Source organism: Helianthus annuus, chromosome 12 (assembly GCF_002127325.2).
Source record: "Helianthus annuus cultivar XRQ/B chromosome 12, HanXRQr2.0-SUNRISE, whole genome shotgun sequence".
NCBI classification, from domain to species: Eukaryota; Viridiplantae; Streptophyta; class Magnoliopsida; order Asterales; family Asteraceae; genus Helianthus; species Helianthus annuus.
The window spans coordinates 17548215-17561011 of NC_035444.2; the positions used below are offsets into that span (position 1 = coordinate 17548215).

At 33.1% G+C, this 12797-nt stretch overlaps 2 protein-coding genes across 7 annotated transcripts; one reads left to right on the top strand and one right to left on the bottom strand.

Moving 5' to 3' along the window:
* Positions 1-976: 976 nt before the first annotated feature.
* LOC110894272 lies at positions 977-1424 on the top strand. Its single transcript, XM_022141475.2, has one exon. It carries the CDS (start codon positions 983-985, stop codon positions 1190-1192), a length of 210 nt encoding a protein of 69 aa, XP_021997167.1. The 5' UTR covers positions 977-982; the 3' UTR covers positions 1193-1424.
* Positions 1382-10883, bottom strand: LOC110894270 (agamous-like MADS-box protein MADS4). 6 transcript variants are annotated; one of them, XM_022141469.2, is made up of 8 exons: positions 10523-10883; positions 8313-8394; positions 4850-4917; positions 3667-3766; positions 2495-2536; positions 2370-2411; positions 2145-2299; positions 1382-1604 (listed from the first exon to the last, which is right to left on the bottom strand). In XM_022141469.2, the coding sequence occupies exons 1-8, from the start codon at positions 10705-10707 to the stop codon at positions 1520-1522; spliced, it is 759 nt and encodes a 252-aa protein (XP_021997161.1). In that variant the 5' UTR covers positions 10708-10883; the 3' UTR covers positions 1382-1519. The 6 variants fall into 6 exon arrangements, with proteins under 6 accessions (XP_021997161.1, XP_021997162.1, XP_021997163.1 ...); XM_022141470.2 differs by having other exon boundaries at positions 8313-8391; positions 10523-10880; XM_022141471.2 differs by having other exon boundaries at positions 2145-2290; positions 10523-10879.
* Positions 10884-12797: the final 1914 nt, after the last annotated feature.

The following is a 12797-nucleotide window of genomic DNA, read 5'->3' on the forward strand; positions in this document are numbered from 1 at the left end:
TTCCTTGGGCATCCCCCCTCCCCCGCGAATAAAAGTGGTAGGAGTTCAAATCTTTGCAAGGGTCATGTCATATTTTGTTTTTTGAATGGTGAACTGTAGACGATTGTTCAGTGGCGGAGCTTGAACGAAAACTCGGTGGAGGCCAGACTCTCAAAATTCAAATCGGTGGGGGGCTGACTCTTACAAATCTAATATTTTACACTACAAAAAAAAATTCAAGATTTTTCGGTAAAAGTAACACTATGAGCGAATAATCGGTGAGAGCTAAGGTATCTCCGGGCCACCATTAACCTTTGCCCCTACGAATGTCGACAACTTTAAATCTACACCACTGGCACTCCTACTCTATATTCCAAATATCATAAATTTACTCCATGGCTAGGTATTGAACCCGAGGCTTCCCACCAAGAGTAGGAATGAGCTCGGTATTGGTACAAGCACCGATAGTATAAAATATGGTTACCGGTATTGAATTGAGAGTACCGGTACCGAAAACGGCAAAAAGTGGGTAGCGTAAATAATCCAGTACATGAAATTCGGTACTGGTACCCGATACCAAATGCTCATCCCTAACTAAGAGACAAGACACTTTACCGAATGAGCTAGCACCAGATTGACGTTACGTTGTATTTCAGTGTTAATAAAAAGCAAACAAAAAGGTTTTAACCAAGCCCATTAATTAGACGTTTGGCCCAATCCATGAGAAGTTAACCCTATACCGGGGTATTTCAGTCCTTTTAGGATAAATAGTGAAAATGTAGTTGTGTTAAAATACAAGATCTTATCACATGCATATGCATAGATTTTGATTGTGAATCTTGCTTCACTAGGTTTCCTCCCACAAGTGACAACTGACAAGTCCAACCCCTTTGCTTCTCACCAAAGTCTATGCCTCCCAATCTATCATATACATAAACTCAAACCACTCAACCATAAACAAAAGCAATACAAATACATAACTTGTCTTTAAAAAACAATCAAGATGTTGGATTGGGGCCCGGTTTTTGTGTCCGTGGTGCTCTTCGTGTTATTCACACCCGGATTACTGTTTCAGCTTCCAGGACACAGACGCTGCGTTGAGTTTGGCAACTTTCAGACAAGCGGACCGGCCATCTTGATTCATTCGTTGCTTTTCTTTGGTTTCGTTTGTCTCTTCTTGTTCGCCGTTAAGATCCATTTCTACATTAGTTGACTAAAACCAAAGATCTCATAATCCTATAGTTTCCTATGTTTTTCATATTGTGTGTAGTTTTCAAAACTAGTATAATCTTTGCATGTTTTTTATGAGTGTGATCTTATTGGGTATGTTATGTATTTTTTTTATATATGGATGTGTGTATATGTGTGTTCATGCATGCATGAGACATATATGTATATGTTATTAATTATAATATATAAATCCTATATATGTTCAAAAGTAAGAGTTGCAATAATGGTTAAGCACACATTGGCTGTTTATGAGTAAAACAAGATCTTCAATCTCACAAAGTAATATATTGCTAAATTATTATTATTATGATCACTGATACCATATGGACATGTAATTATTATTGGAACTGGGCCCTGCTTCATTCGCTGCTGCCGTCAATGGATCCGTTTGGTACCTAAAATTCATTCATTCATTCATTTCAAAACAATTTGGAATAAACTAATTAAAATGAAAATAATAGAGGAAAACGGAATCCAACGTGGATCAATATCCACCTAACCCACTCATTTCACAATAAATTATTGACGGCTTTGCATCTAAGTGTCTGTTTTAGGCGTTCTAGTCGTTGTCAAGTGAGTTCAAATTTTGTGGAAGGCTGATCTGTCACAAACCTGTCAAACTCATGGACAACGACTGGAACACCTGAAAGGACACTTATCCGTAAAGAAGTTGGTAATTTGTCATTAATCACTAAAGAGCCTGACAAGTTCTGGTTTTATTTTCTGGGTTTTTTTCTTTGTCGGTGATCCGTTAGTGGAACTTAAAAAAATGTAATTTTTTTGGGTTTTGTTATTTTTGTTGTGATGGCCGAAGGATGTGTCCGTCGGTGATTTACCACTTGGCTAGGTAGCACAAGTGATCGATGTACAAACATATGTGCGTGTAAACAAAAAATCGTGTAAACAAAAAATCAATCTAATATGCGAGAGCTTACCCCATTTGTAAAGTGGGCCCGCAGTCGAGTGGGTGAAAGAAGGCTTCACCAGTTTGATGTTGAGGTTCATGTTGTCGGTCATATCCGATTTCGAGTTGAGCATGTGGATGCCAATGGAGTGTGCTTACTTGATGTCCTTCCATCAACTGCAAATACTATTAGTGTCATTTAATTCACGTAGTTGAAAGTAATATGAAAAACTAATAATATTGCATACATGCATACCCTTTGTTTCAAGGTTCTATTTGCTTCATTTAGTGCATACTCCTACAGTACCAAAAATCTTGAGCAATAGAAACAAAACAAAAAAAAAAAAAAAAAGAATTGTATCCAAAATGTTACAATGTTACCTTTTTCTGAAGATCTGTAAGTGTATCCAACATGGACTGGGTCTGTAAATATACATAAAACCCTAGTGTAAACATAGGTGACACTTTCGATCTATTTATTTATCTATCTCGATTTGACTGGGGTTATATACGGTTGGGACTAATCTTGTCATAACTCAAAAGTTGGAGGGTGCTAAGTGTTTTAGTTTATTTTATTTAGGTTTCCTAATTCTAGTCTAGGGATGTTTTCTTGGGCATCAAGGTTTATTAGATAGGTTTATCTAGTTTGTTTATTTATTTTATTAATAGAGTTTGAGTCAGGTTAGGACTAGAATAAGTTTAGTATAAATAGATGATTAGGGTCATTGTAATTAGTGTGCTCTCATTGATAAATTAATAAAAGAGTCGAACAAGTTTTTCATATTGCGTGTTTGTTTATTCGATCAAGGGCCTGATTTCCAACATATACTATATAATTAAATCGTTTTTATTTAAAATGTCAGATTATGTATGTAACAATTCAGTTTTAACTAGGCAGGTATTTCATTTAAGTGTCGTGTCAAACATCTTAAACACACAAGTTGTTTTCGGGTTGACTTGTTTATCCCTTTTAATTCAAAGGTTGACTCGTTTACATTTAGAATAAAAAATATATAACGTCAACTCGCCCAACCCGTAGGATACATCTATTACAACCCGTTTGACTCATTTAAACAATAAACATATAGGTTAAACGGCTCATGAATACATGGATCATGTTCCAAGTCAACAATTCAGCCCACCAACCCAACATAGTTGTTACCCATATGATTATATAAGTTGTACATTATTTATTATTTTATTTTAAGATTGTAAAAAGTGGATAATGAGTTTCACAATGTTATATAACTATATATGATTAGAGATGAGTAAATTGTACCCAGTATCTCGAACCGGTACCGGTACTGAATTTATCGAACCGGGTACATTTTTGGTACTGATTCGGTACCGACTTTTGACATTTTCGGTACCGGTCTGGTACGGTACCGGTTCGGTACGAATATTTACCGATTTTTACCTTCAAATACCGGTACCGATTACCGGATATATTCGGTAACAGTACCGGTACCTACTTTTGGGGATTTTCGGTTCCGGTACCAAGCTCATCCCTATATATGGTATTGTAGATTCATAAATCATAAATAAATAAATACCCGTGCTGATCTGATCTGCTTTAGAGATGTATCGAGTTGCCTTTCTAGTGACTCCAGTTCCTTGCAGCTCAAAGGCCCAAGATCTTCCCCAAGAAGATTTCTAGTATTTACATAAATAACAAATGATTCATTCACTTTTTCAGTTTTATATTTATTAAATAAAAAACTAGTAAATTGCCTCACGCGTTGCCGCGGCATCTTGTAAAAAAATTACGTCAAAACGTAGATCAGCTGAAAACGCATACAAAAACAAGCACGAAAACGTATTATATATTTGACCCGACTCATGTCCGGAAAAATTTACGTCAAAACGTAAATCAACTTGAATTTATACCTACACGCATATAAAAATAAACACGTAAAACTCAATTACAAACTCTTTAAAAATTTAAGGGTTGTAAGTGTCAACGTCGAAATTGGAGGGATAAAAATATAAAAAAAGAACAAAAAAAAGTATATTATATATAGAGTAAGGTTAACATACAAAAAACCTTATCATACATCACGTAGGAGACAATGGTAACCGTTGGATCAGGGGTATAATCACGCATGGGACCACATAATCACGCATGGGACCACATAATCACGCATGGGACTATAATCACGCACGTTCTATGATAATAACGCACGTTATATTTTTTTTGTCATGTATGTTAATGTAGGTTAAGCCTTGAAGTACATTATACTTTCTCATTATATATAATGGTTGAAATACAACTTTTTTCATATCTTTTGAAATTTAAGTGGGTATATAAATTTCGGGGTTGTTTGGCAATATCTGAATGGTGAAGTACTGAACCGGTAAAGATGTCTGAACCATTAAGTGCTGAACCATTAAGAGCATGTATAATGCTTAACCGTTCAGAGCAAATGTCTGAACAATTCAGATCATAGGTCTTAACCATTCAGACTCTGCACGTGAAACAAACAGTCTAAACCATTAAGTGTTGAACCAGTAAGAGGTCTGAACCATTAAGAGCCTCATTAAAAGGTAAAAAAACAGCCCCTTAATTTATTTATAAACCTACATATATATATGCAAAAATTAGTTTGATGGTTTTTTATGTGCATAATATGCATGTTTGTATGTAAAAGGTTTTTTTTTTTTTTTTTTTTTTTTTTTTTTTTTTTCTCTTTTTATGTGTAAACCATTAATAAATTTTTTTTAACTAGTTAGATTTACCTTTGGGATCGTTGTAGCTCCTCATAACGTGCTTTAAGTTTTAAATACTCCTGCTGACTACTTAACTCCTGCAGACACGATGGACACAAGTTTACACCTTAGTATTACAATTAATATAATCTAAGTTTTAAGCAGCATCGATTATGGTTAATACAAAACATTAGTAAAACTATATATTGGTGTATAAATAAGTGAGATAGAGCGCATAATGTGAGACAAACAATATATATTTGTGGGTCACTCTTGGTGGGACGACAAATCCTAGCTCAATGTCAAAACCCTAGACCATATAAATGTAAGATGTTACACAATAAACATTTGGATATAGAAATATCCACCAAAAATACAAGTCTCTATCACTTCCAATGGAAAAATTGTAACAGGGTGCTCGTTTATGTAGCCAAAAATGTTGTTTTTTCTTTGTCTACGGACCAAAATCATTATTTTGCTTCATTTATAGGGCTTCAAATGAACTAAACGTTTGGCAGAAAGTTCGTTTGTGTTTGTTCGTTTATTAAACAAACGAACACGAACATGGAATTTCGTTTGTTTAGTTAAACGAACGAACATGAACAGAAGCCACATTCGTTCATTTATGTTCGTGAACGTTTGGTAACTTGTTTAATAGTTCATTAGTGTTTTTAGTTTTTATATTTTATTTAATTACTTCAAAATTCCAACAAATAAAATATTTAGTAAGTGTCAGTGTTCGTTTGTTTCCATTAGTGTTCATGAACATTAGTTTGTGTTCATCAACGTTCGTTTTCGTTCGTTGCCTAAAGTTAACAAATAAACACAAACCCAAACGAACACGAACAAGTTTATTTTCTTAACAAACGAACACGGACATAAAATCTCGTTCGGTAAGTGCTCATGAACAGTTCATGAACACATATATTTCTTAACAAATGAACACGAACAAAGTCTTGTTCGTTCAGTTCATTTGCAGCTCTATTCATTTATGTAAAAAACTTATTATAAAATCAACACATTAGGCCGTGTGTTACACATTCACATCTCGCCTACGTGATCAGATTTCCGGTGTGATGTGACTTGACACACGCCCCACCCGGAACTGGGGGGGGGGGGCATGATGAAGTAATTATATTTGTGGGACCAACTTTCAACCAATTACACTTCATCGTTGATTTTCTTTTTATTATTATTTTTTTATTAATTTTTGATGTGAAACGATTACACACAAAAGTAAAAATAAGTTGCGTGATAATCGCTCTTTGATATGACAATAAAACTAAAAAAACCATAACACATAGCCTTACATAAAATAATACTTTAGTTGTTATATTGGTCGATAATTTTTATTTTTTTTGAAACACCGACTTTCTTGTATGAGGTATCGCACTCCCCAAATTGGAGAGCCCCGATGCCCCACTCCGGCCAGACTATGTTGTTTTAACCGGGCTCACGCTGGTTTCAGAGTTTGGCTTGGGTGTTCCCCAGGGAAACTATACCGCCGGCTGCCACTTGACATTTGTTGTGTCACCACAAAAGAAGAACTTTCTGGCGTAACACACGATGTGATGAAAACCCGGATAACCTCAGAATAGAGTCTGATACCTCCGTAAGGTGACTATGCTCTATCTATTATTGCCTTATCCAGCTCTATCTATTATTGCCTTATCCAGCAAAGGAAAACAAAATATATTAACCTTGCTTTATACCCCATGTAAAACGATATCAAAATTTTGTTAAGAGAATCTTTTGAAATGTTGAATATTCAATTTCCTGTGATGTGTGTATTTTGACTTTAAAAGTAAAAATATTGGTGTGAAAAGACATGCCTAATCTCTTAATCTCTTTGATGTCCAAATAGTTATATCCACTTTGACAAGCTATCAAAGGCTTCCTGAATTGTTTAAGGGATTATAATATGCAAGCCATCTATATCTGAGCTCCAGACACAGTATATCCAATTATCACATGGACTTTTGCATGTAATCAAGTTTTTTTTTTTTTGTATTTTTAGCAAGTTTTAACTTTGTTCCATTGTAATGTAGGTCGCAATTGCACTCAAAAGGCGTAAAACACTCGTTCGCCGACTAGACATAAGATGCGAAAAGCCAAAAAAAATCCTACTCTTTAAAAATTAAGTAAACATATTTAAAATTTGAAGAAAATGCATACTTGCGCTTGTACACAAACACGCGCTACGTATAAAGAAATCCAATGACGACCACAACTATGTTGTCAAAAGCGAGCTAGGCGCTTAGGCACAGCGAGGTGCAACTAAGCCGCCTGGTGGAGAGTTAGGCGCAAATCTGTGTATTTTTTCAAAAAACGCACTCAAACGCTCGCCTAGAGCTGGGCGCAGGCGCAAAAAGCCACCCTAAACCGGAAAACAGCCTAAAACAAGAAGGAACAGCCTGAAACGTTAATTTAGAGAGGGTAGATAGTTAGGAACCTGGTTTAGCAACTTGTCGAAGACTCAACAGATGGGGAGAATCCCTGGTTAAACCCTAATTCAATAAAACTGATGGGTTGCCTTTTGTAGATTATGTGTAGATTGTCATAGGCTAGTCTTTGTCTTAAATAACTAACCTAATTTGTAGAATCTTTAAATTGTTTTCCACTTTATTGTTTTAGTTTGTTACAAATACTTAGATGTTTTTATAAACATTAATTATTGTTGTACATATTCTAAAAGCATATATTATGTTTTTTTACATTATATTTGTATAATAGTGTAAAACTATTAATTTTATGCCTATTAAAGTATTATATATAATTTCTTTTATTTTTTAACTACGGTGGCTTACTTGAAAAGCTCTCGCTTTTTTTTGCGTCTTTGCGCCTAGGCTCCAGGCGAGACCCTTACATCTTAAGTGCGCATAACGCTTTTAACAACATAGGACCACAGATAGGCTAAAGACATCCCATTGGGATATATACTCTAAGAGTCTAAGGACTATAATTTTTTTAAAGGCCTCAAAGACTATAATTAGTGATCATAAAACGAGTCTTTTTACTTATTATTGTTATAAAAATATGATTAACAGATTTGGTTGCAACTTATACTATAATTTGATCATGTAAAAGATTTCCTTAAGAAAAAAATAAGACAAATATATTAACTTTGCATTCATCCATATCTGAAAGCAATTAATTAGAGTCAAAGCTTATATTATTTACACAACATGTAAAAAGCAGATCAATCATAAACTCGTTCATTAATCTGTAGGGTAAAAACCATAATTTAGTTCAAAGGCTTAAGTGCTTAACTACCAAAAAGTAATAGTTTTTTATAAGCATTTAAATGTTTTTTATTTATATAATTTTAAAAAAGCCCACCCTTGAGTTATTTAGGAATTTGGAGTATTAGTTAATGGAATGTAAAACTGCATAACTGTTATAACTAAAATTAACCAACTGAGTGTTTGGTTCTTAATCTTCAAGAGGGGGATAATATTTATAATGCATATTGCATATAAAATGGAATACTGACCAGTGCCTCCCTAGCAGATACATTGATCTCAGGCGCTCCATAGTTGCATTTTTTATACCTCTCAAGAGTCTTTAGCATGCTGCTAGAAGAAGATATGGACAAAAACTTTAATAATAGTTGTATATAAGATTTAAAAATTAGTAAATAAGTGATGCAGCATATCAACTATGTATATTTATTGCTAAATATGTTTATTTTTAAAGTAAGTATATAATTACATTCGTGAACAATCAAATATACAGTTTGCATAATAAACAAATAAATAGTTTTTTAAATACTCTAGGGGCGTAAATAAGTAGAGTCTGAATTCAGGCTATCTAAACTCGGCTCGTTTCGAACTTTATTTTTTAAGCCTTAGCCGGTTTGTTATTTATTAATTCTTTAAATACTTTTTATATATAACACAATTGATATAATTAGTTATTTCTATCATATAATAATAACAATAATTATGTAAATACATATATTATATTTAACTATAAATTATATAAATAATAAGTTTGTTTAGGCTCGTGAGTCTATTTAAACTCGGTAAGTGAAGTTTAATCGGGCTCTGAGCTCATTTGTTAAATTAGCTTCGACAGAGGGTGCTCGTTTTAGTTCAGCTGGTTTACACCCCTAAAGTACTTTGATTACTCGCAATCAACATCCAAATTCAATATGCATAAACTTACCATAAAAGATATATAACTAGACCATTGCTTAATTAGCAGTTATGTACTTTTATGTTTGTTTATATGAAATTGTGTACCAAAAACAATTGTATATGAACATGTCTTCATGTTAAAGAGCAAAAGAATTTAGGAGCATGTATGCACTCCCACAATGGATAATAAAACAAGAATTAACTAACATCATAAATGATCCTAGGGCTAATCCTTTGTCAACCTAATTAGGATGTTTGGTACAAGAATTCCAGAATCCTAAGTCCTAACATGTTCCTTCACCATAACTTAACTATCTATATTCGAAGCTAGCTCGATCCTTTCATGTTCGGTTACACACAAAGAAGCATGTTTTGCCCCAAATAGGATGACCAAAAACTTATGTATATATAGATTCAATTGCTAACCATGGAATTCATAATATTCCCTGCTCCCATTTAACCAATACATATTTTCATGACATCTTTTGTGATTGTGAGAACCCGTCACCGAAAAACTCAAAAAACACGTCAATACCCAGCTGGTAATCAATGAGATCAGGTAAAATCCAGCTTGCGTAGGACAAATGGCCTTCAATGGGGTTAAAGAAAGAAAATCAGTGAACGATAAATTCGACTTTGATGACATTTTCCTTTAATTATGGTTTTACCAATGAGATCTTGGAAATTTTATGTTCCAATTCTCTAACCCTAGAAGAGAACTAAAGGTTGACCAGATTTGACTTTGAAAGACCAAAATTTGGTCAACACAATTGAGATCAGATTTGCAAATTTCTTGAACCAAATACATAGAGAAAAAAGAATGAAAAAACTATTGATTTGAGATCTAGCAAGCCAAGAAATTCAATCGCGATTGTCTTCAAATCGCTATCGATATAGCTAATTAATACAGTTTGACCAACTCTTAATCACATTAGAGGTTTAATTAATCATGTTTAGAAGAAAACTCATACACGAAACACAGAATGAAAATTCTAACAAATTTTTAAAACTGAAAAAGTAAAATAAAATAAATTTATAAAAATGATCAACTCAGACCTAATAAAAACCCTAGAACTAGAGCTTGAAAAAAAACTGAAGAAAATTCAAGAACAAACCATTAATTAACAGAAGTACAGACCTGAAAAACCAAAACAAAGACCTTCAAAATCGGATCATAACTTCAGAAATCAAACCAAAAAAAAAAAAAAAAAAACAGAAACAAAAATAAGAAAACAAGAACAAAGATGAGAGAGAAATTATTCTGCATACAAAACTCAAACCCTAAACAACTTTACACAACTCAAATTAACCAACAAAAGTAGATAAAAAAAAAACTTTATTTTACATATAACAAATTAACAAATCAGATCTAACAAACAAAACAAACACGGAGTACCATAAACAACAAGACATTCACGAAAACAGCAAATCAAACAAATTCACCTTTTCCTTTTCATCAGATCTACAACATACAATATACACTGTAACAACAACACTACAATACACAATATATAATATATATAAATAAATATATAATATATATAAATATACAGTATAACAATACCTTGAGCTGCTGCAAAATTCATACAATTTTCCTCTATTAGAGAAGATGATCAACGCAACTTCAGCATCACACAACACGGATAACTCGTACGCTTTTTTCAGCAGTCCGTTTCTTCGTTTAGCGAAGGTTACTTGTCGGTTGATTTTGTTTTCGATTCGCTTTAGTTCGACTCTACCTCTCCCCATTTTCGATCGGTTCGGTTCGGTTTGGTTTTACATGAAGAGAGAATTTGTATTGTATGGTGATTTGGAGTTTGAGGTTTGTGGATTTTGCTACCTTGTATTGCTCCTTATATGTTTATGCTTATTACATATATAGATACAGACATATGTGTAAGTAAGTGTGTTTGTTTGTGTATTATGAAGTGAGAGAAGGTGAAAACGAAAGCGTACAGTTGCATCCTGTATGTATATGCATGACGTAGACTTGTTAATTACCTTTGTTGTTAATGTTAATTGTTGTTTATCTTTTTTTAATAATAATAAGTTAATAACTCACAACTTTGGGATAATAAGTTACTAAACCTGGTATTAAATCTACATCAATGTCTAATATTAGACTAGAACACTTAACAACATAGGGATAAACGCTTCTCGATATTGCTAAGTTGTCCCCACGATAGTGCCTCGATTGTAAGAGGTGATAATCAATTGTGGAGGTGTGGGAATCAAACCTCATCACAACCTGATTTACTACGTGGCACCTAATTACCTTCGTAATTTTGGTCGTGGGGCCGATCAGTGGGGACACCCAATTAGAAGTGTAAAAAAAATCGATTTTAGGACCGAAAGCAGAAAAAAAGCGAAATTGATTTCCAACCGAACCAAACCACCGGTTAGTAATTTTGATCTTTGGAACCAGTTTAAAAACCGAAACCGGTTAAGAAAACAGTTTAAACTGGTTTTTATCCAAACATAATCGATTAGTATCAGTTTGGGTTCCCATAATGTAAAACCGGTTAAAAAAATTGAATCCCCCCCCCAAAAAAAAAAAACGGACCGATATTTAAAAAAAAATTGATTTGTACATCTCTACACCCAATGGTGGCATACATGTTTTTCGGATATATACTACTAGGCTAATTAGACTGCTTAACATTTTACTTGCAATGATTTAAACTTGCATTATTTTTGTGGGGGCAAACATCATACCACTAGTCACACTTATATTAAAAAGTTCATTGTAGATGACTTATTTAAATTGTATGAAGAAAAGTTGCTTGTTTCTGATTCATGGTTGTTGTTTATGGGTGCCATATAAGTTGTTTACATATTAAGTAACGTGTCACATTTTACTTGACACGATACGTCAATATATTTTGGTGTTAATTTTAAACTATTTATAGGTCACACAATATATTCTCTAATTTATACCATTTTAATAACTCTAGATGCAAAACTGGCCTTACATTTGGTAACATGACAAATATACCTATGATGATGTGTAGGTAAAATTTGTGTTTTTCACAAAAAGCTAGAGACATTAGGGGTGTTCAGGATTCGTTTCGAATTCGAAAAATTCGAAATTCGTTTAAATTCGATTCGATTATCAAGAATTCGTTTCGATTATAAGAATTCGAATTCGAATTCGATTCAATTCGAGTCAAGTTAATCGAATACGAATCGAATACGAATTTATAATTTCAAATTCGATTCGATTCGAAATTCGAACAAAAATGATACATTTTTATTTTTTATTTTTATATATAATACATATATAACTTTTATTAAGCTATACTATAAATTATTTTCAAAAATTTTTCCAAGTATTAAAATTACTCATTACCAAACGCACTACATGACCTATAAGTAAAACCTAAGTAACAAATCTATCAATGGATTTCTAGCCATAAAAATATTAACTTGTAATGTGGAGTGATTATTCCCGACTTCTTCTTTAGAATTTTAGACTTGTGGTACTTTATTTGAAACTTTTTAATGTGATATCGTGCTTTATGGCTGCATTAAAATTTATGTTTCATTTTGATAGTTTTTTACATGTTTTAAAGAATCTGAATTAAATCGAATTAATTCGAATTCGATTCGAATTCGAAATTTTAATCGAATACGAATCGAATACGAATTGGGGTTTTTATTCGAATACGAATTCGAATCGAATTCAATAGGTTTTAATCGAATTCGAATCGAATACGAATTCAAGGAAAAATAAAAATTATTCGAACAATTCGATTCGAATAATTCGAAAATTCGATATTCGATTCGATAAACACCCCTAAGAGACATATTCATATGTTATTTTTCCTTTGGAACTTGTA